General features: G+C 40.1%; 2 protein-coding genes across 2 annotated transcripts in view; both read right to left on the bottom strand.

Moving 5' to 3' along the window:
• The window catches only part of otogl (otogelin-like), a 39,787-nt gene extending 25,437 nt beyond the window's left edge, over positions 1-14,350 (bottom strand). The window contains exons 1-25 of the mRNA XM_042495985.1: positions 14,278-14,350; positions 13,773-13,815; positions 13,385-13,463; positions 13,088-13,166; positions 12,891-12,983; positions 10,398-10,552; positions 9,166-9,287; positions 8,778-8,983; positions 7,968-8,092; positions 6,460-6,566; positions 6,160-6,266; positions 5,910-6,035; positions 5,721-5,829; positions 5,591-5,637; positions 5,367-5,509; positions 5,126-5,252; positions 4,771-4,948; positions 4,530-4,654; positions 3,578-3,787; positions 3,139-3,307; positions 2,886-2,960; positions 2,393-2,436; positions 2,008-2,173; positions 1,022-1,129; positions 660-798 (exon numbers count right to left, since the gene is read on the bottom strand). Of these exons, the coding sequence (XP_042351919.1) occupies positions 660-798; positions 1,022-1,129; positions 2,008-2,173; positions 2,393-2,436; positions 2,886-2,960; positions 3,139-3,307; positions 3,578-3,787; positions 4,530-4,654; positions 4,771-4,948; positions 5,126-5,252; positions 5,367-5,509; positions 5,591-5,637; positions 5,721-5,829; positions 5,910-6,035; positions 6,160-6,266; positions 6,460-6,566; positions 7,968-8,092; positions 8,778-8,983; positions 9,166-9,287; positions 10,398-10,552; positions 12,891-12,983; positions 13,088-13,166; positions 13,385-13,463; positions 13,773-13,815; positions 14,278-14,350 (2,955 nt within the window). The remainder of the gene's footprint in view (positions 1-659; positions 799-1,021; positions 1,130-2,007; positions 2,174-2,392; positions 2,437-2,885; positions 2,961-3,138; positions 3,308-3,577; positions 3,788-4,529; positions 4,655-4,770; positions 4,949-5,125; positions 5,253-5,366; positions 5,510-5,590; positions 5,638-5,720; positions 5,830-5,909; positions 6,036-6,159; positions 6,267-6,459; positions 6,567-7,967; positions 8,093-8,777; positions 8,984-9,165; positions 9,288-10,397; positions 10,553-12,890; positions 12,984-13,087; positions 13,167-13,384; positions 13,464-13,772; positions 13,816-14,277) is intronic.
• Positions 14,351-17,642: 3,292 nt separating this feature from the next.
• Positions 17,643-22,337, bottom strand: syt1b (synaptotagmin Ib). Its single transcript, XM_042495986.1, has 8 exons — positions 22,175-22,337; positions 20,503-20,684; positions 19,935-20,048; positions 19,627-19,794; positions 19,363-19,530; positions 18,539-18,656; positions 18,009-18,142; positions 17,643-17,849 (listed from the first exon to the last, which is right to left on the bottom strand). The coding sequence occupies exons 1-8, from the start codon at positions 22,335-22,337 to the stop codon at positions 17,643-17,645; spliced, it is 1,254 nt and encodes a 417-aa protein (XP_042351920.1).
• Between the last annotated feature and the right edge of the window lie 145 nt (positions 22,338-22,482).

Genomic DNA, 22,482 nt, shown 5'->3' on the forward strand with positions numbered 1-22,482 from the left:
CATGTGACCTAGAAAAGCTAAAAAAGTGTTTCCATTGCAGTTTTGTGAAATATAGCTTTTTTGAACCACCTGAAATACTGCCTCATGTGAGTGTGAAAACTTTTTTACAATAAATGGGAGTTATTTTCAATATTGACGTGTTCCCATTAGGCATATTTTATATTCTTAATTTTAATTTGCACAGTTTGAGGGTTAAGGGAAACCTGCGTAATGTCTAGCACAACTACTCTGACACTACCTGATTAGCATTCCAGTGCCAATAAATTTAGGTAAATGCTAACATGTATCGGCTGAACAGAGTGTTTCGCCCGGTACCGCCCTATTGTGTTGTGACCGCCTGCTGTCAGTGGCACGTGGAGGTCAGGGGAGGTTATGGTTTGTTAATTTTAAAGATAATTTCTTTTGCTTTTGGAACTGAACCCATGGCCACTGCGGCGAGGATGTAGCTTCGGTACATGGGGGGCCTGCTCTACCAACTGAGCTACAGGGCGGCCCAGGGTAGGTTAGGGTTAGTTCTAGCCCATCACAGCACCATAGGGCAGGACTAGGTGGAACTCCATCGTTCGGTAGGTAAATTTAAGCATCTGCCATAAATTTGTCAAGTCAGTGAATTCATTTTACACTTATAGAGCCCCACCGCACACACTGAATCTACTCACTTTAAGCAGGTAGACCTGACAGTCAGAGTGGTAGTCATACTCAAGGCCATCAAAGGTGTGGTAGTGTCTGTCACTGTAGACGGTACACACTGCTGGACACGGTGAGTAGCTGCAGTTGAAGTAGCCACGGTGACACACACTGAGACAGACAGGAGAATTCACATGAGAAGAGTCAAGAGAAACTCATTGTACTTTAAATTCTAATATTTAATATTCTGAGATACAGTCTGTTAGAGTTCTTATCTTACATGGAAAATTGCACATGAAGTAAAATCTTAATTTGGAAATAATATAATTGTATCACAGCTCAGTCTAGTATCACTCTATCTATGGGGGAAAAAACATACAGTAAAGGTGTATACCATTTGTAACATGGTGTTTCCACAGTTTCTCCAGGCAGGTATTCAAGGCCCAGCCAGGCACAGGGACAGTTCTCTGGATAGTAACACTCGCTGTGGTGCAGCACCAGCCTGCACAGATGAAGCACGACTCAAAGTCAGAGGAAAACAACATGAAAACACCTGATTTGAAACCAATACTGCAGTAAGTAGGGTTTCTACTTTTTTCTAGAGATCATTTTCCAAGACTTTTCAAGCTGTTATGACAGACGGGGACTACACCATACACTAATGTTCAACATACTTAAAATAATTTAGCCCTTTCAAATGGCAAAACTATCTCTTTGGAGGAGCTCCTGGTAGTTCACTCTCAGTTAAAGGAAAATTGGAGATGTTGAAATAAGTTTCCAGGACAACAAAAGGTTTTCCAGGACATCTTACTTGTCATTCTCTCTTTGTTTTCAGTCACTAGAAAATTAGTGCAATGTATTCCAAGACATGTGAGAACTTTGAATAAGTTAATTTCGTAAAACCTGGATGTAACCTGTGTGGGTTTTGGATACAGTTGGGGAATATGGGTGTGGAAAGTAAATAAGATAATCTTCCACTGTACAATATATTGTCAAGGTCCCCTTGAAGAAGGCTTTTAATATGCAACCGACAAAAGCATATTCTCCTGTACATTCTTTGTGAGTCTTTCTTAAATAAATACACATTTAAAATACTTAACCTGCCGTTAATAACTACTGACTAGCTTCCAGGCAGCCACTGGTGTCAGTCACTTTTATTATACTATTAAAATCCACTTGCAGAACCTTGATTTGCTGACCATTACAAAATACACAAGGTGATTTTCATACTACATTGAAATTGAGTGGTGACTCCCTTGAAGGTAGGACAGTCAAAAACAAGTAGCACATTTTGCCAAGTGGACTAAAAAAATGACTTTTAAGGTCTCTGAAAAACACAAATACACAACAATACATGAAGGCAGCAGATGCTTTTTTTACCCAGGAGGGCAGACACAGCCAGGGATGCATGGTGTGCTGGGAGGGCAGGTGAGGTTCAACATCAGGTTACGGCAGGTCGGTGCACAGGCTACACCTCCTCTCTGCTCCGTGCAGCTGTGGTATACTTTCCCCTCCGGACACTCACCGACCTCTACACTATCTGGCTCTAGAATACACATGCACACACACACACGTACACTCAAGAAAATCAATGCCCCAGTCGCCTTAAACATCAAACGCAACAGCAAGTCATGGGAAACAAGCTACAACGACAGACATAAGGCTCTTGATTTCAGCAAGAGGGACACAGCCTGAAACGGCACTTTGTTGTTGGAATGAAGGAAAGCAGGAACTGAAGGGAGGGGAGGGAGCGCGGAGAGGTTACCTTTTTCCTCTGGCACGCACTCCATCTTCCCATTTCTGCACAGGCTGATCGAGGAGACAGGAAGGGGGAGAAAAAGAGGCAAGTGTTCAAGAAAGAGGGTAATGTTATCAAAAACAAGGTTAGTTTAAGTGCTCTACGTCTCATTTGACAATCACTTAAGCTTTTATTGCTTTCTCAAGTGTATCAGACAGTGTGTGTGAGTGTGTGTGTGTGTGTGTGTGTGTGTGTGTGTGCACTCGCGAATATATAACATTGGACCTAGATGTCGTTACACAGTCACCAACAGGGAACTGAAAAACCAACAGGGACATTTTTTAGGTTCCCACTTGGTCACGCTCATCATAAAATCGTGTGTGTGTGTGTGTGTGTGTGTGTGTGTGTGTTTGTGCAAATGTACTGTATGTGAGGATGGTGAGGACACTATGTGCAGTCCAGAGAGCAGCCAAAGTGAGTTTTTACTTTTCAGTGAAGGTCAAGGCCAGCTGTGACTCACCAGGGGCCAGAGGCACTGAAGGTCACCTCCCCTGGCTGTGACACACCACCCATGGAATAACAGTGACACTGAGACCTGAGGAGAAACTGGTGTCATTATTCTCATTACACTCACTAATGACAATGCTTTTTTGTGTTGGTGTTTGCCCCTGTTTGTTTGTTTGTGTGTGTGTGTGTCTGTGTGCGCGCGCGCGCGCGCCAAATAACGATTGATGACCATTGTTAAGATGATATATGAGGTGGCAAAATCTTACGGTTGCACACAGCGCTGGCGCACATCATCATAGTAACTGCCGTCTGGACAGCCACACCCCTCAGCACAGTCGTCAAGGTTACACGTCTCTGTACTAGACAGAGCACGACAGGTCTGCCCGCAAGACGACACACAAGAGTGGTACAGCATGCCTCCAAGACACACCACTCCTACGTAAACACACACACACACACACATTGTACACTTTTTATAAACTGTACCCCCAAGGCAATTCAATCTTGTATATGTTTTTATTCTAGGTATAATGTGTGAGCCACTTCAAAGACAAACTTCAATTAATTTTTTCTGATTTTGAAATAAGCATTAATATCCACGCCATACTTCCAGCACAGTTTTAATTTATGAGCATTTGGGGTCATACATTTTAAAGTATTAAAAACACAGTATGGATAAAAGCTACCTAGAAGTCAAAGACTCACCACATTCAGAGACATGTGATCTGAAATTAATGCTGACTCCATGTTTGGAGCAGAGGTAAGCGTAGTGAGCCAAGGCCGTGCACAAGCAGCTGCTGCCACAGCGACAGGCCTGGTAGCGACACTGCTGCTGGTAGATGTTTGGACTGATGTAGCCATGACACGGGGCAAACACACTCCCTAAAAGCACCTCACATTGGGATGCATAGAATGCTAAAAGGTACACATACAAACAATGTTAAACACATTTGAAATTAGAGTCTGAACAAACTCTGAACCTAAACCTATACAGCTCACAGTATCACAACCATATTTAGGATGTCAGTACAGTGCAGCCTGTGGAGCAGCTGGCATTTAAAGAGGAACATCATCTTAATTATGAATTCCAATATGTTATTTCCAGGGCATAGAAAAGTTCAATCAATATTTTTTAACAAACTTGTGATTTCATAGGGTATAAAGTTTGGAGCTGCTCCATAGGCACTGAATGCAGATTTTGTGGACCCACACAATGTTCGTTTTCTTTTCTTTCTTTTTTTTAATCAGAAAGGGGAAACTTCTGTTGTAGTGTTCTCAGTTATAAAACAGGAAATATCCACAGACTCAGAACATTTCTCTAGGTGCTGCCAGTGTCATCTAGAACACTTTTTCCAACTGTCTAAGTAGCAGCTCCAGACTTTTTACATCACAAATTAGAGACTGAATACTGTCATTTTGAGATTTGGGTGAGAGTTGTTCAAGTCTACAAATATTTTTTTGGATCAAAGGATAACATGTACAAAATTTGAAAATGAGCGTAGCTCCCTTTTGAACGCAGTTTATCCATGTCATGTGAAGCATTCTGTAGCATGTTAAATTTCAAGATAATCCTCCCTTTCCAATTTATCTTATATTAAAAGAAACTTAAAATGAAAAGAACAGCCAATATAATAAAAACAGATGAAGCCTTCATTACCATTGTGCTGGTTCATCTCACATGGGTCTATGATGGGCAGGTTGACCGGAGCAACACAAGCAGATGAAACCTTCCAAGCATTGGCATGAAGTTGAGGCGTGCCCTCTATCATTCCAGCTGGGGAGCTACATACACACACACACACACACACACATACACACATACACACACACACACACAAACAGAGTCATGTCAAAAGGCATTTTCAACATTGATCTCTGAATGGGAAGCACTCGCTCACAGAAAGTCATCTCGTAGATTTCCATTGAAGGTTCCACAAAGGCCGAGCGTCAGTCCACGCCACTGGCTGTCCAGCTGCAGATAGATCCGTCCCCCTCTGCCGTCATAATGCAGCCTCAGCCCGATTGCTGCCTTCAGCTGTGTGAACACAGAGGTCAGCTTCTGCACTTCCACTGCATCTATAGGAAAACATCAAACATCAAAACCCATGATCAAAAATGAAATTACTCTAAAATAATGCAGGTGAAATAATAACTTTTATTACAAAAGAAAGAGGAATTATTTCTCTGTGATCTGACTGCAGTTGAAATGTAATATTAACCCGTGGTATATCAATGAGCTTTTGTGATTCCTACCATCAGCATAGGGTAAGACAGGCGCTATGTTGACACCCATTATCACCTCCCCCTCTCTAGTCAAAGTGATCTGACGACTCACATCTTCATCCAACACCACAGTCACCGACTGAATACACACCTGCTGCTGTGGAAACACAGACCATACAGGGGGCACAGTTACATCTAGGCAGAGAGGATACTGCATGGTTACAGAGTCTTTGTGTGCGCTTGTGTGCATGCAAGTAATCATGCATGCTACCTCTGCACAGGTGGTATACTGCAGTGTGATGGTGAATCTGCTGCTGCGGCTCTTTGCCAGGACATACTGACATGCCCCCGGCTGGAGAAACATCCTGCCGTCAAACGTCGTCACAAACACGTCACCTACCACTGAACACTCGGCTGAGAAGGGAGAGGATGCACCGTAATTAATCTCAGTGTAGCATTTTCCTTTCAGTAACTGTCCTGAAATTAGAAACTCACCTGTGCAATTGTTCTCAGTGCAGTTCCACACTCCTCCCATGCACACACTAACAAAGAACATACAGTATTTTAACCATACATTGGCAAAGATACAGTACAAGCTTACTATTGATTACAGGCCAACACTCACCAGACACTACATCCTTGTTGAAGCACATGTCCTTGTACATATGAGGTACCATGGTAAATACATGGACACTGAGAAACAGCAATACATGTTCCATTTTGTAGGATAAGACCTGTGGGAAAGAGAAATGCAAAACTTAGAGGTCAATCAACTAATCATAGTTTCACAGAAAATAAGAGGATAATTGAATACCATCAGGGCAGTAGCAGCCATCCAGACAGTGCAAATTGGTTCCCAGACACTCCTTCTCAAATGTGCAGGTGGGTGGACAGCAACTGATACAGTCTCTATAGACAAAACTCTCCTCACAGCCATCATCTACATAGAAACACACGTCGGAGTTTCACACAAAGGCATATTACAGGATGCGAGCATGGAATAAATGGTGATCCAATATGTTGTATGTACACAATATGTATGTGCAGCTACAGTGGTAACTCACAACAAGAAGGGAAGCTGTCTCGCCACTCTCTTACTGGATATCCAACATGTGAGCAGGCTCGAGTGTACTCAACCAGCGCTCGACAAAACGTTTCCTCATCATCAGATCTGAGAAAAAATATCAAAGGTTTTTGTGAAACTGTGCTGACTTTATTCGAAGAGTCTCTACAATTGAAGCCTACATTACAGCTAGTGATGGCAGGTTTATTCTGTAACTGGGCTTACACTGATAACAACACAGAAGAGGAGAGGAAAAAGTTGAATGTATCAAGAACCAGTGTGAGTGTTTTGTTGGACTTACACACAGAGGTCAGACACACAGCTGGCCACAAAGGGATTTGGGTCAATGTTTTCATGACAGGACAGAAATGGGAAGAAGAGAAGTGCACTGCATTTCTCTATGGCATCCTGCACACATCAACAATAAATACAGTATGGTATGAATATAATGCACATAATATGCAGAGAGCTACAGCAAAATAAATACTGCTGCTAGTCTTTTAACAAACAAGGATCATTCTCCTAAAACCTAAAAAGAGATTTTCTTTTTTCGTATTAAAGGGTAACATCAGTATTTCTCAATCTGGACTCTATTCGTCCATGTTTTTGTCCTTACATGACTAATGAGAACAGCAATTTTTTAAATTGGATCCCCACGGAGAAAGACCTTTTTGTTAAACAGTGAGATCCTTTTAGTTTGAGCAGAAGTAGCACCAATATCATTATCACCAAAGCCACAAAGTCAACAGAAACAAAATAAAACTTACAAAAGCTGTCTTGTTTTGCCTCTACACTCCTCCAACAATCCCCAACTCGGTTTAGTTGAATAAAAAGAACCTTTTTACAGTTCAGTGTTAATATATGCACACTGTATATGTGCTAAAATGACTGTTTATTTAAACAGAGTCTGGTGGCTTTGGCGATGACAATTTTGGGGATTTTGTGGTTAAACAAAAAGGATCTTACTTTTTAACAAAAAGGGATCCTCCCACTCTGTAGGGATCCTTTCCATAATGTTGTCAGACACAGAATAACAAACCGAGCCTGTCAGTGGCAAAACAAGCACTTTTAGAGGATGTAAATGCAGCACTCTCTCAATAATGGATCAGTTTAATTCTGTGAAACATTAGCAAATTAGCTTGATTTCTGTCAAAAACATGGCAAGAAGGCAATGAGCAACTTAAGAGCCAATAATCCAAAAATTAGCCAAAGAAATGTTAAAAGTAAACCAATAAATTACTTAAAATTGAAATGAAAAAAGAAGAAAAAAACAATGACCTAAATAATATGCTTAACATAATAACAATTCTACAAAATAATTTAAAATATATAATTATAATAACTGAAAATTGAAAAATTAAAAATGTATTTAAGGACATTTTCCCTAGCTTTTTAAAAAATAATTTTCCAAATTTACTAATGTCCTGCACTTTGTGGAACACTTCTTGACAAGTTGGTCATTGCCCTTTTCTTATGTTTTCTTTTTCAGATAAAGCCAACCAATTTGCTCAGGGATTTGAAGGTTTTGATACTTGTAAATGTGTCTAAATGCAGCACGAAAGAAGTTATTTCAATCTTTATCTAGTCTCAGAGGGTTTAAAAAAACTGTTTTTTTCCCATCAGACACTTTGCCACAAAACTTGACTTTAAACACAAGAAGTTACTCAATAAGATTTAATCATGAGACGGCAAACTTTGTTAGTGTTATTTTCTGCTAATCAGTAAAAATACTTATATATTGTAGAGTGGTAAAACGTATGCCACCAGTAATAGTGAGTAGAGAAATATGTTTTATGTTATGGTTCTTACATCCATGTCTGACTCAGAGTGGCAGGGACCATTGAAATCTAAGTCCACTGAGGGGCAGGCTCTCTCATGAGGCAGATCCACAGCCCAGCTGTTAGCAAACACTGCAGGCTCATCTGTCCGGATGCCTAAAACACACAAACAACACACATGTATGTACCGCCAACACACAAGCCACGAGAATAGAATAACAATTAGATTGGGCATTTATGAGAAAAAATGATGAAAACTGTGTGTACAAAAGGTTATCTCTGTGCATGCCCCTTTTCCTTGTTATTGTTGCCACAACTGTAAACCACTCTGCACAAGATACTGTACATCCTCAAAATTCAGATAAACAGTTGAACTTTATTATGGACTCTGCCTCTCCTTAAAGCACACCTGAACATAAAAAGTGTCCTGACCCGACGCCCTGGGGCGGTTGCTGCCACATAGGATCCTCACACACAGTCTAACATACACTGTGTGTTTGTAAAAGTGCCATGTCCATAGCAGCTTTATAGTCAGAGCCTTTCCACTTGTTTACTCTCTTTTTTCTCTGAACTCATCCTCATTGGACTGGACAGCTCTCTGCTCAGACAAGCAGGGGACCGCAGTTCATATTACTGGTTATCTGAGGAAGGATTCTTGCTCCTTCCATCCATTCAAACCCAAACTATCAGTTCTCCCCTATCCTTCCAGTCTGCTCTCTCCAGGTCCCACCGCTTCTATAATTGACCAGAATCAGTGTTGAGTGTATAATAATAATAATTGAGGTGAGTGGGTGCTGAAAGAGGGGATAAGAGGATGAGGGGCCGGTCAGGCCGGTCTTACCCCGTGAAGTGGTGAGGTCATCACCAGCAAGGTGGTTGAAGTTCCCACACAGGCCACAGGGGGCACCCTGGTGCTCCTCGCTCATCTTCAGGTAGACGCCTGAGCCTCCATCCCAGGCCATAGAGAAGCCAAACACACTTTTCACCAGCAGGTAATCGGCCAGTCGCTCAATAAACACACCGCCCACAGTCTGAGGCAGACTTAACCTGACATTTCAGAGGCAGACACGTCAAGACAATGACAGCGAAAGTGTTTTAAAAATCATTATCACAATGGTAGGGGTGGATGGGGTAGGGAGACATTTTTTATAGCAAGATGTTTTTCTGGAAGACTCTAGAATTCTATCTGTGTCTCCTTGTTTCTTGTGCACACAAATCCACACACATACCTGCGGCCTCCCTGGTGGACCTGATATCCAGAGATGTGGATCTCTTCCTCATTTGGGAAGAACAGACTGAGGGCTCTTGGGCATGAATACACACTCCCGTCACACACTCGGCTGTTGTGGACCTGAAAAGACAAGCATAAATGATGGAAAAGAATAAAAGAAAGGGTCACAGAGGGGCAAGCATGGCAATTAACAGGGATTAGCCACGGTCAGTAACCTGAGCGAGCTGAGCGTTCCAAAAACCACAGTCACCTGTTTGGTCATGATGCTACTACCATCTGCTGCACACTGTTATGCTCTCTGAATTGCTGCAACAATTCCATATACTATGATAATCAAACAATGTATGAGGATGTACGGGACAGATAGATTTAGAGCCACTTTAGGACCTTAATTTTGAAGTCACTTAATCAGCAATTTAAAAACAAAAATGTTGCAAAAGTTGGAATGCTGGATGCTAATAGCATTACTTCTCAGCTTAATGATAAGGCTGCTGATATTTTATATTTGTGTTGCTGATAATGTAGCAATTTAAAACATTAAAATTGACAATCACTAAGTCTGTCTCTTCACACTCTGAATTTCCCACTCTGTAAATCTTTACAAACACAAATGCATTGCAGTAATTACTTTTTAAAGGCAATATTATTTCCTGTAAGTCAGCATTGTAGTGATTAGCAGACTCTACTCTAATTAGGAGAAAATAGCACATTTGTTGAGGGCTCAAAATACACTTCAGTGTCTGTTCTCATGGTAAAAACATTTATCCAGTGCAACTGTTTTTCCAGTTTTTCTAGAAAACAACTATGTTCTACTGTAGGAATAAGTAATAAGCTATATCAGGCTAAACAATAGTTGTTAGTGAGAAGGACCTTTCATTAGTTTTTGGCTTTTCATGGGATTTTTAGACAATAAAAACTGGAGACTATTGCCAGATTTATACATCAAATGGCCTCTGGAAACATCAGGTGTTTCATAAGTTTTAAATGCTACATGAGATTATTAAGAGCACTCAACAAGGCCTAACTTCTGCCCAAATTTGAACGGGAAAAGTACATAATAGGTCATGAGTAATCAAACACAGTCACAGTCTGACATCAAAGTAATATGGCAATTGCAGCTTATATAGGGCTGACAATAACTAGTAATTGGCCTGACGCTTTCTGTGCAAACCCCCCCCGTACATACAGGTCACATATTTCAGGCGGTAATTTCGATCTGTGTACTCTTACCCACACTGTGTACTGTGGTGCAGCTGAGTGGCAGTCCTGGGCCAGAACATAAGAGCAGGTTCCAGGGAAGTAGAAATAGATTCCATCAAATGTTTCGTAGTGGTGCTGACCCCACGACCTGCAAATCCCGTCTCTATCCTGGCCCTGGTTAGGTACTGAAAGGAAAATGAACAATTCATTCAGACGAGATTGTCGTAAAGATGAAGTGGATCAGTTTCGTGTGGTGACACAAATGAATTTCAGCAGAAATTGACACTTTGTTAGACTGAGAGGGCAAGTCATGCATCCTATCTCTGTTATCATCTCTTTTTTCATTAAACTTATCAGTTGGAAATGAATACCTGAATTTTATAAAAAGCCCTTTGTTTTAGGAAATCCCCACAGCTGCTGAAGCCAAGATGCTGCCTAAGGAAGCCAGAGGGGGAGGGGGGCTGCTTACACTGAGTCACATCTTCTAATCTTATCAGTGAGTGGCTCGTCATGCTGATGGGAATCCGAAACGGTACATTTTGTAAATGATTCTTTAGATATGTTAATAACAAGATACCCATGTTTCAATTAACACGATCTCCTATCAGATTTAATGTTTTTAGAGCATGTGTTCTGTGGCATAAGCTCTGTGATCCTGATCTCTAAAATTTGCATTATAACTGGGAAGCTTGATAATCTGCAATAGATGAAGCTTTCAAGATTTTTTTTTTCTCGTGAGGAAGCTTGTTGTTATGGCTCACTTTAAAGATCCAATGTGTAGAATTTAGGGGAATATATAGGGAGAAATGAAATATATTATAATAAGTATGTTTTCTTTAGTGTGTAATCACCTCATAATAAGAATCTCTTTTTTATTCTTTTTCTTTTTTTAGCTTAGAATAAACCGTTAATAAATAAATACATCAGGAGTGGGTTCTTGTCTATGAAGATGACCATGTTTCTACCAAAGCCCAGAAAGGGCAAACACTGACTCCAGATAAGGCTATCTGCATTTTTTGTGCTGGCAACCTTAGTTAGCAACCCCATCATGACCAGGGCATCAGAAAGACACAGATGTATTTAACGTGAAGCTGCTTCTTTCTGCGTTTTTAGTGGTCTCTTACTGGTCTTGTACTCTGGTCCATTTGTTTTGGAGAAGGAGAGACCTGGGCTATTGTTAAAATATCTCCCGAATGTCTTGATCAAACATAAGGCGAGCAGACATCAGGTTATCAGAGAAAAAAGGTGAGCGCACATTAGCACATGCTAGGCTAGCAGCCCATCTCTGTTATGCTAAGCAGCGTCGGAGAAACACTGATTTGTAGTATTATACTTCTTTATTCAGTGTTTTATCAGTCGCTACACTCTATTTAAAGGTCCAGTGTGTAGGATGTAACAACACTAACTTTTAACATGAAATTGCTTTAATGATTGTTTTCACCGGTTTTACTTGGCTCCCACTAATAACCTCCTTAACGTCTGGACCAGAAAAACAGCGAGCACACATTTGCAGGTGATATGCAACTGGGCCTTCTGCCATGTGCCGAACAGAGTGGGAGAAACACTGATTTGTATTGTGAAACAGCTTTATTCAGTGTTTTTACCAGTTTTAATCATATGCTCTGTTTATTTTGGAGAGGAAGAGCCCTCTGCCAATAACTTGGTTCCTGGTAAAAACTTCCTGAACAATGCACACTAAAGGTATTCTAGCCGGGAGAAGTTTCAGCTGGTGGCATTCTGAAATTTTCACTTCTTTTTGCCACTTTAAGGTTATGTTTTCTTGATTGTGCTAAATGTGTACATTCTTAATCTTATTGTCAATAGTCTGTTTCAGGTCATTTCAAGCCTCAGCTGGGTTACACGTTTCTTTAGAAACTATACTGTTCCCAACATGCATGTCAACGCTAAATTAACTCGCTTGAAATGAAAATTCTTTACGATAGCTGTGACCCCAGATCTCCTGATATACTGTAAAAGGGGTCCGTTCAGAATATAGAAACCAAAAACTCCATCACTCAGCCCTTCCTCTATTACTTTAGTGCAAGTGATTTTATATCTGCTGCTTTAGGGAGTCTGTGTGTGTGCTTGTGTGTGTCTGTGTGCATGTGTGTGTGTGTGTGTGTGTGTGTGTGTGTGTGTGTGTGCGCGCGCACGTGTATGTGGGTGGGTGGATTGATTGAAGGCTGGTGGAGTGTATCAACAAAGAGAGAAAGAAAGAGAGAGATCTGGGGAAGTCTCATAATTAATACTGGAGTGTGTGCATGTAATTAACATTTGATGAATGACTGGTGAGTCTGATGCATGCACATGAACAATCTCATACACATTCCTGTATAACTGACAGTGTAACTCTATACTGTATGTGATTATTAAAAAGTTGTAAGCCTGCTAACCAGCTAGTCTGCTGCATACCAGGAATGGTGCTTGTCAAACAGCAACAAGGTTGCCATGTGGAATATTCTGATGATTCTGATCTGACACTAAAGGAAGACATGTAGGTGTGTGTGTGTGCGTATTACTCACTGATCTGGCAGCGGTCTCCCAGTGCCTGGAACTGAGCACAGTCACACACACCACCCTCCTGACACCAGCCACCATTGAGGCAGCCGCAGTATTCTGGGGGGAAAAAAAACAGACAAACACAACTTCACTCTCACCAGTCTGGAAAATGACAGTTTTAAGCATCTGTGAATGGGTCGCTTCATGGGTGGCGTATTTACCTGAAGAGGCATCTCTGGCTGTGTAGTTGTGTAAAATGCTGCGTGACAGAGTACTTTCCGACAGCAGTGGTCTGTATGTCTTGGAAAACAATGAACAGCAAACACTTAGAGCAGTTCTTTACATAATTCTCAAGCTATAAGAGCATAAGTGACACAGAGCTGTCGCATTTGGCGACTTGCTGCCGTAAGTTAAAAGTTGCGTCAGGTTGAGTGGGAGAAAGTTAGTGAGTGTGTCTCATTCTTTACAAAGACAGCTTTGTGCCGGTTGGGGTGTTGTGCGCATGTGGGTGCCCTGACCTCTTCTGGTTCTCTTAGGTGTAGTGTACCAACCTCCTCCCCGAGGAGATCCCGTTTCCTCCGAAGTGCATTAGCCCTCCTGCACACACACAAACATGCACATTAGTGGGGAGAAACAGTCAGAGGGGAGACTTAAGTGCACTTTACACCACTTGAATTCGGACTCCAAACCACTCTTTCCTGAACCCTCACACGCACAAGTGCACACGCACACACACTCATATGCTGTCGCTGCCACACACTCAGTGACAGAAACACAAAGTGTAAATGTATCCATGAGTCAGCCGACAGAACTGTGTGAGAATCACATTTTTTTCTCAATATTACTTATATATGTGGCCACACTATTAATGATAGAAAATAACTCATTTTTACTCATTTCATTTACCTCTGTAGTCTTCCCTCTGCCACTGAAAGTCGACTCTGAGCTCCTAAACATAAAGTTATACAATTAACATCTTTTTTTTCTTTAAAAAAATAAATAAATAAATAAATTGGTATCAGTTATTTATAAATTTTTAAATCATCTTCACAATTTAGCAAAAGGGAGATCCAGAGGTATCCAATAAGAAACATCTTAATAATACACATTTGTGGCATGAGTGCCATGTTAGACGCAACAATATGAAAAGGTAGTCAACAAGAGTAGTTTAATACAATGGATGTTTTATAAATGATGATTTATTAAAGCAAATGGCATCTGAAAATAATATGGATACACAGAAAGACACCATACCTTAATAATATAATACAGTGTTGTGACATAATATAAATAATCTTAACCCATTGAAATCGCTCTAAATTGTTAAATGTAGTTCACATTCATGTCTGTGCAGCAAACTTTACTGCAAAACTATTCTAACATTTTAGAGAAGTCAAACTGTCAGACTCACCCTCTAGAAACAGTAAGTGGGAGATTGAAAACGACATAAGAAGAAATCGTTTCACTGTCCACTTTAAGTTCATCTCAGAGTCCGAAAGGAAGTCCCGCCGAAACGTTAACGGTGCATCTCAGTGGCCCCGGGAGGATAAAGTTTAGGATGTCTGGTAGCACCGGGACGATGCTTGGTCGGAGCTGTTAAACCTACCTGGCGGCGACAGCCCCCCTGAGCAGATGACGAGTACACCTGTGTGGGCAGGTAAGCCTGCGCTGCTCTCTGTCACTGCAACATCCTCAGCCAGCACACAGCCTCTGGTACTCACTCCCCTCTGTGGTCTGTGTGAGAGAGCCCGCAGATTTGTTTGCTCCATCCATCACGGAGGTTTTCACCTCTAAAGTTACAGTTCAGTTTGTGGCTGACCACATGACCTGGTGTGACACTTGAGACGTAGTCAGAAGCGGAAGGAGACGGCGGTGTTACTGAGCAGAGCAGAAGACACCAAAATGGCCTTCTGTTCACACTTTGCGCTTGTGCTGATTTTGGCAGAAATGGTCGTTGGGACAGCACCGAGAAGTTATGTTAAGCCACAATGTGCATACCGCCAGACAGAGAAAAAGTAAGAAACCCCAAAGTTTCATAATTGAAGTTTCATAATTTTCATAATAATTGAAACCATATTATCTTCAGGGGAAAGGAATAATGTGACAGCACAGACATTAGCCCGGCTAACGTTGGTTGGGCTAGCTACGGTAGCATTCAATACAAATGTTAACACCTAAGTTAAGTTAGCAAGTTATGTAGATTTAGACATTTAGTTTAGCAAATAACCTCATCTTCAAAATTTTAACTTTACGGTTAACTGACGTTAACGTTATCCTTTCTTGTTTTAAGGTTTTGCTGACCACTGGCTCATTTTAAAGATGCTTATCTGACTAGGTTTATGTGAATGAGCTAATTTAGTCAGGTGTTTTTTTTTTTTTTTTTTTTTTGTTTTTTTTTTACAAACCGCCAAATGTATACATGTATACTCAAACAATAGGATAGCATATACTGTATATATATACAAAGAAAGACAAACAGGTTTATGTGATGTACTATAACATAATATAAGATAAGATGAGGGTATGTTAAGTCAGAGGATTCGGGGAAGAAAGTAACATAATTTTCCAAAAGCTTAACACTTTTTTGACGTATTTATTTAGCTGAGTGATTTAAGGAGATCTTTAAGTTCCAGGCATACACTGTATATACAGAATCTGAATCTCTATATATAGTCTGTGGTTCCAGGAGGAGAGATACAAACTTAGCAGATGATTTACATCATTTCTGTTTGCAAATGAAATATTTAGCATTTAGAATAAAAATATATATATAAGATAGCCCATTTAAGAGCTTTAATGTCTGGATTGTCATAATAACTGATGATACATCTGAGGCAGAGGTAGTAGAGTTTGAGGTTTCAAAGAAATGAGATTCCAGATGTTTCCAAAATCTCTTTGATATTTAAAAAAGAGATGTGTAATAGTTTCTGTTATGTTTGTCAAAGGAGCAGGAAGTGCTAATGTCTGTGAACTTGACAATAAGACAATTAGCAGGGTATATTTTATGTAAAATTTTCAGATGTATTTGTTTAGCTTTATTTGAGAAACAGTGCATAAGAGCCAAGTCCTTTTCCAGTTAAATGTGTTCAGTTTTTGATCTCCAGAAAAACTTGCCTCTAGTACAGTTTTATTCTTTCTTTGAAAATATCGGCACACATTTTTATTGTTGCACTTCATATCTTTTACTTTAATTCCATTCATCATCAGAAAGGATGCGTTATGTCCGTCTCACCATAAACTTAGCCAGTGTGTTTAGTTTTGCTGTTGTGTTGACACTTGGCCAATGTGCACTCCCACCCTTGTCTCTATTTTTGCTCAATTGCGAACTAAACATCTTGTTCATTTGTACTGCATTATTTTGGGTTTATATTTTTAACCTTTTAAATACTTAAGTAGTTAAAAAATAATGAATAAAATGTAGAACAACATGAAGAAAAAAAATCTAACCTCATGTCCAGGCCACACCTGAAGCTCAGTACCTTAGCAGATACGATTTGTTATACTTTGGTAAAGTTAAACTAAGTTGTATTTAAAAATTAATTGAACAATTTTGCTCCTCCATATACACTTGAGTAAAAAGACCCACTTTGAATCTAATGCTGTTTTGCTTTATATTATGTTGCCATCTACACTTCAAACGGTAAGGCTCTGCATGACTTTTCCCTATCAAAGAAGCAGAGGAAAATATTATGAAGTGTTACTACACGTTCGGGTTCAATAAAATCTGTGGAATTTTATTACACTATAATTGAAACTTCAAACTTTTAGATGAAAAATAGGTGTATAAAGCCTAACAGGCTGGCAAAGAGGAAAAGTAATGGGCACTTGCAGGTTAGATTTTTCTGTCCAGTTGCCTTTTTTTTTCAATACCGTAGATAAGCAAATGCACAAGATATAATTGCCATCAATTTTCATACCATGGAATACCTTGAAACACGTCTATTGCTTCAACACATACTGTCTACCAGTATATTAGGAAAGATGGGTGATGCTTTACTACTTATTTTCCATGCAAGGTGAAATAAACGTGGAAATATAATATCACATTGGACATAACGTTGATACAAATTTTAATTATTCTTAGCAAAGAACAAGAGAGAGGACAGTATTTAATCATATGCTTGAGTCTGTTCAGCCTGGGCTGTGATGCTGGTGAGAAACCTGTCTATAAACGATGATGCCAACAAGACACTTATCTGGGCATTTCTTTCAGTCTAGGCTGTACTCCAACATCATAACCAGTGCACTGTCCAAGCTCTTAACTATAATTGTAATTGTTATTGAAAGAAAACGGAAATGTAGAGCACATAAATTACAATCAAGGGAACTAATAACATCTACTTATTTGCCTAAAAGGCAACAGTAAATATTATAAATGTAGAGTTGTAATAGTGGTTGTATGAGGGTGTCATTTCGTTCACCTTTGGATTGTCTCCCTCTGCAGGTTAATTGTGTTAATATCAGGCGTAGCATGCATGTTTTTGAAGGAAGGAAAACACACGTAGGTTTTAAAAATCTGGTTTAATAGCACTGTACATAGTGATACGTCTTTATTCAAAACTCTTTGTAGCAGTTTAGGTAGAAGCAGGAGGAGGGAATAGCTTAAGAAAGAAGCTTCAAAGTACATAAGAATGACGAGTCAAGAATAAGACAGGGTATTATTGGGTAGATTCATTCCGTTAAGGTTTTTAGGAGAATTAAGGGAGAGGTAAGACATGAATTGGAATTATTTGAGGTAAATGCTGCAAGGGCACATTGCCCACTGAGGTCTAATTTTCATTTCTTGTTTGATATTAGCGCATTGATTTCATCCTCTGGTTTAAGGCTATGCCACTGAGCTATTGGCCTCCGTGGGTTTGCCAGCATGTCTTCCCAGTGGCGTTGCTCAGTCCCAGTGCTGTTACCTCCCAGCAGCACCTTCCCAATGGCATCATTCTTCCCAATCTTATCATAGTCCAGCACAGTCACTGCTATCTGCACCTTCTGTAAATTAAAACACACACAGAAACACTTACAGAAAGGAAATTCATTCCTCATGAACTCTGTGTGTGTGTGTGTGTGTGTGTGTGTGTGTGTGTGTGTGTGTGCAAGTGCGTGTTTGTGTCTGTGTGTGTGTGTGTGTGTGTGTACAAATTGACATACCTCTATCTGTTCACATGGCACTTCAAAGCTGAAAGACTCATTGTAGTAAGGGTTTAACGTGTTCTTCTTTATTGTTGTTTTCTTTTTCTTGAGTCGTTTCCCATTCTGCATTAAGTGGATCTTCACATATGGGTCTGACAGAGAGAACAGAGAGGTTTTATGTCAGAGTAACAGCCTGGCACTGATGTAGTGACTCCATCAGTGAAACACAACATCTATTGTAGCTCCGGACAGTTTCCCTGAATTAGAAACTGCTTGAAAGCGGACACACCACTTAAAAATGTAGTTGTAAGACTCTAATGGTCAACCAGAGGTAATGAATCAAGGCTTTTTAGGGTGCATTTAGTCATGCTTAAAAGTACTGAAAATATTTACATTTTTTACTAATTGAAGAGTATAAAAAATGTAAATAAAGTAATGTGTTATTTTATTGTGGCACTGAAGTTATCTGTACCACAAAAAATCGACACTGACAAGGAGCCTCAACTCAAATCTAGTGTGTCAATCCAGTTTTCTGCAGCTTGACTCACCTGATAATCCACCTACATCCATTTTCTTCAGGTTTTTGGCCTCCAATATCACCACCGTCAGCTTCCCTGCAGTAGGCACATACCTCAAGGACAAACATATGTCTCCAAGCCGCTCACTCTAATACAGAGAGGGAAAAAGTAGATTTCTGAGGAACTTTTTAAAAACTTGAAAAAGGTTCAACGGTAAGTTTTTTCACTTGCACGGTCAGAAATCTACTTGCCTAAAGTCAATTTTTATTTGACACCATAAAAGATGTTTTTTATTTATTAGATGTTATCAAATAACAACAAAGACCAAAGTTAAGTATCATGAAAAACAACCTTGCTGTCAAACTTGTGACAGACTGCGCAATAAATTGGCGTTTCGCTCACAAACTCTAACACCACCCAACTAAACTTATGTTCGAGGTAATTGAAATGGTCACCTGTGCTTCATCTCATAAACATGCAACATTTTCTAAAGTTAAATATGGCTTTACCAGTTCATAAATAGAAGTATTGAAGCTAAAATATAGATATCACAATAGGCTGCAGTATTCCTCAGAGGCAGAGGTGACTATTCTATGCAATACTCCTGGCTTTGGGATTAAGTACAAGTATCAAAAGGAGAAAATGTTAGATTTTACCCAAGAAATATCAAGCATCAGTAACATTTTCCCCTAAACACAAAGAAACACCTCACTAAATAAGAAGGAAATCCATTTTAAAAACTGTTTGAATATGGAAAGTCTATAGGCAAGACTTTTTTTTAAAAATCCTGTCCGACTTTGTGAATTCCTTTTTTCAAGTTCAGCTGCTCTCCCCCTCTCACAGTGTGCTCCCACCTCCTCCTTCTCTGCCTTCTGCAGATCCCTCCACTCCTGCAGAGACTGGCTGAAGTCCACACTGCTCATCAGGATCTTCACGGCTCCAATGGCATCGTGTTTGGAGAAACGGTCAAAGTCGTACACAGTCATCACCAGTGTCTTCCCACCCAGCTCAGTGTACGGTACCTGCAGAACACACGACAAAGACAGTCATTGTAAACATATTGTGCTGATAAAGAGCCCAGTCAGGATAAATTATAGACTTCTAGGACTTCAGTTTACCTTAAATGTGAAAGTCTCATTAAAGTTGGGTTCAAGGGTCTTCCTGTGAACTTTGGTTTCAAACTTTTTCTTTTTGTCTGGGAGCAGATAGAGTTTAACATAAGGGTCCGAACTGCCACCCACATCCATGGCAGGAAGTTCAGCCGCCTGCAAGATGCCGACTACCAGCTAGAATATAATAGCAAAGGACGGTAATAAGAAGAGATGAGAATCTAAGTGGCAGAGAAAGGAGACACATTAAAATGGCGACATTTTAGAGTTGGCAGATGGTGGGCAAAAACATGTCATGGTGAATAACAGCATCTCACCGTATTATCTGTGAAGTTGTAGTCTAATGTGAAATGTAGTCTGCCCAGCTTCTCCTCTTCTTTGGGCTCATTATCTGACAGATCTGTCTCTTTGGTACCTTCATTTTTCAGCGGCTGCACACACACAAATACACATACAGACATTACATTCAGGTAAAAAATATAGCTTTACAGGTAATCAGCCTTCTGTCTCACTAGTTGTAGAGCATCTATTTGTGCTGTGTTCCTTCAGTATACCACATAGGATCACACAGCCAGAGGCGATTGAATACCATCCAAAAGTTTATTTATTGTTTAAAGGGGACAGGCAATTTTTACACCATCAGTGTGTTTAAATGTGACCTGCATCCCTGACGCCAGTGCAACACTCCAAAACAACTCATCACAGACCTCAACCGTTACTACATTATGAGCAATGTGCAAAACATCCATTAGTCCTAACACACACTGACAGTTTTACTAATCCTGGCTGACCCGGATGTCGAGACTGTGATACATTGCAAGGACAATGCATCTTCAGGGGGAGTGTGTGTGACTCTGTGTGTGTGTGTGCGTGTGTGTAGCCTACCTCGCTGTAACCTCCATCCATTTCAGTGTCATAGCCTCGGTTGCTCTTGTCTTTTCCCTTTTTCTTGTCCTTTTCTTTGTCCTTGTCCTTCTTTTTCAAGCACTTCTTCCACACGCACACAGCACACGACAGCACAACACACAAAGTCACGATGCAGAGGGCAGCAGCAGCCCATGATGGCACTGCAAATACACACATAAAATGCACACACATGGATGATACATAATTGATTTATATACTTTTTCTCAGACAGTCTAAAAACACAGACAATGAAATTGAAGTTACAGAGAGTGAACAATATATCAAAAACACTGGAAAATGCAATGCAATCCACGTGTCCTATAATAAAAGCTGTTATCATTCATCCATCCCATATGCATCCTGATAGTTCTAAAGCATCACTGAAGCGATATGACTCTGATATAAAGTGACATATTCAAATTCAAAATGACATTTTTTATGACTTGCAGTTTTCAACATTATAAATGCGCATAACATTACAAGCAGGGTGCATATACAGCTGGCACGTCTGAACCAATAAAAAGGAATAACTTCCACACAAGAGAAACAGAGTGCTCTTCTACCACAGAGACAAAGGTCCAATGTGCATTAAGTCATATATCTATCCCATTTCAGCAAATTCTTTTCTGACTCATTCATTCAGTCACACTTCTGCACCTTTCCGTCCCTGAGAATAATGCGCCATCCAATTATTTTATTGCTGTCTGAGCCCAGTCCTCCAATGATAAGGAACAAAGATAATGATCTTATTTATATTCTTTAAACAAGACAGAGCTAAAGCACTTTTATTCTCCAAAATTACCATGTATGAAATAACATTTTGATAGCTCGCCAACTTTACCAAAAGCCTCAAGGGTCAAGCCTGGCTCCAGTACCAGTGGATTTGTGACCCAAAAATCTTTCAAAATGCAATTTTGATAGCTACCAGGGATACTCAACTTGCTTTGCCCAGGGGGCAGTTTTGCAAAATGACAGGAGGCAAGGGGCCAGTTAATAAACAAATTAATACCTACATATAACTAATTAGCCCAGTTCTCTGCTGGGCGGTCCAGAGGATCCTCCCCTGGCTTTTTCTCTTTTTTTTTTTTTTTTTTTTTTTTTTAATAAATACGCTTTATTTTTATGCTTTTTTTCACACCTTACTTACATTCTGAATTATAAAGCACATTCCCACTATTAATCAATTTATTTTAATTGTGAATTAGAAAACGGTTGGCGAGCCACCTGGCATTCCATCAGGTAGTGAGTTGAGTGTTGTTTGGCCACACCATATCAGTACATCAGCATAATTGAATATATTTATGTTATCAGAACAAAAGAACACTTTGCACATCTATTCCACAACAGGTGTGTAGGAGAGGGATGAGTAGGACACGCTTTGCAGAGAAGTGTCTGCCCACTATCTAGCTTGCAATAGAAATAAATTTATTGTTATGTTTTGGTAATTAGAACTTCATTATTAAATTTTTCTGTAACTCGGCCTTCATCAGCCTGATGATGTTACTGAAACCTTGCAATGAATGTATTTCTTTTGCAGGCTGGACAGTGTGCCCAGGTATGTGTGCAAATTGTCTCATACACTTATATGTTAAACCAGACCACGGGGACCACAGTCCAGAGGGATGGAGAATGACTAAAATGTCTTACTCACTGTGGATGCTGTGCAGTTCACTCATGAACTTGTTGGGACTGTGGCTTCCTGATTTTTGGCCTGGGGTGGTTGTTGCATTTGGCAAGTGGGTTGGGGTAGCGGGGATGTCTGGGGCAGCCGGGACAGGCGGGACAGGCGGGACAGCGCGACGGTTCCCAGTCATTATTTGAGGAGCGACAGCAGATCTAGATTTAAGCTGGCAGAGAAACACATAAAACAAACATTTTGGCTTGACCCTAAAATAACAAATTGTGCAATATATGGAAAAATACACTCCAGGAAAAAAGAAATAGGTACAAAAATGCCCT

Source organism: Plectropomus leopardus, chromosome 11 (assembly GCF_008729295.1).
Source record: "Plectropomus leopardus isolate mb chromosome 11, YSFRI_Pleo_2.0, whole genome shotgun sequence".
Classification (NCBI taxonomy): domain Eukaryota; kingdom Metazoa; phylum Chordata; class Actinopteri; order Perciformes; family Serranidae; genus Plectropomus; species Plectropomus leopardus.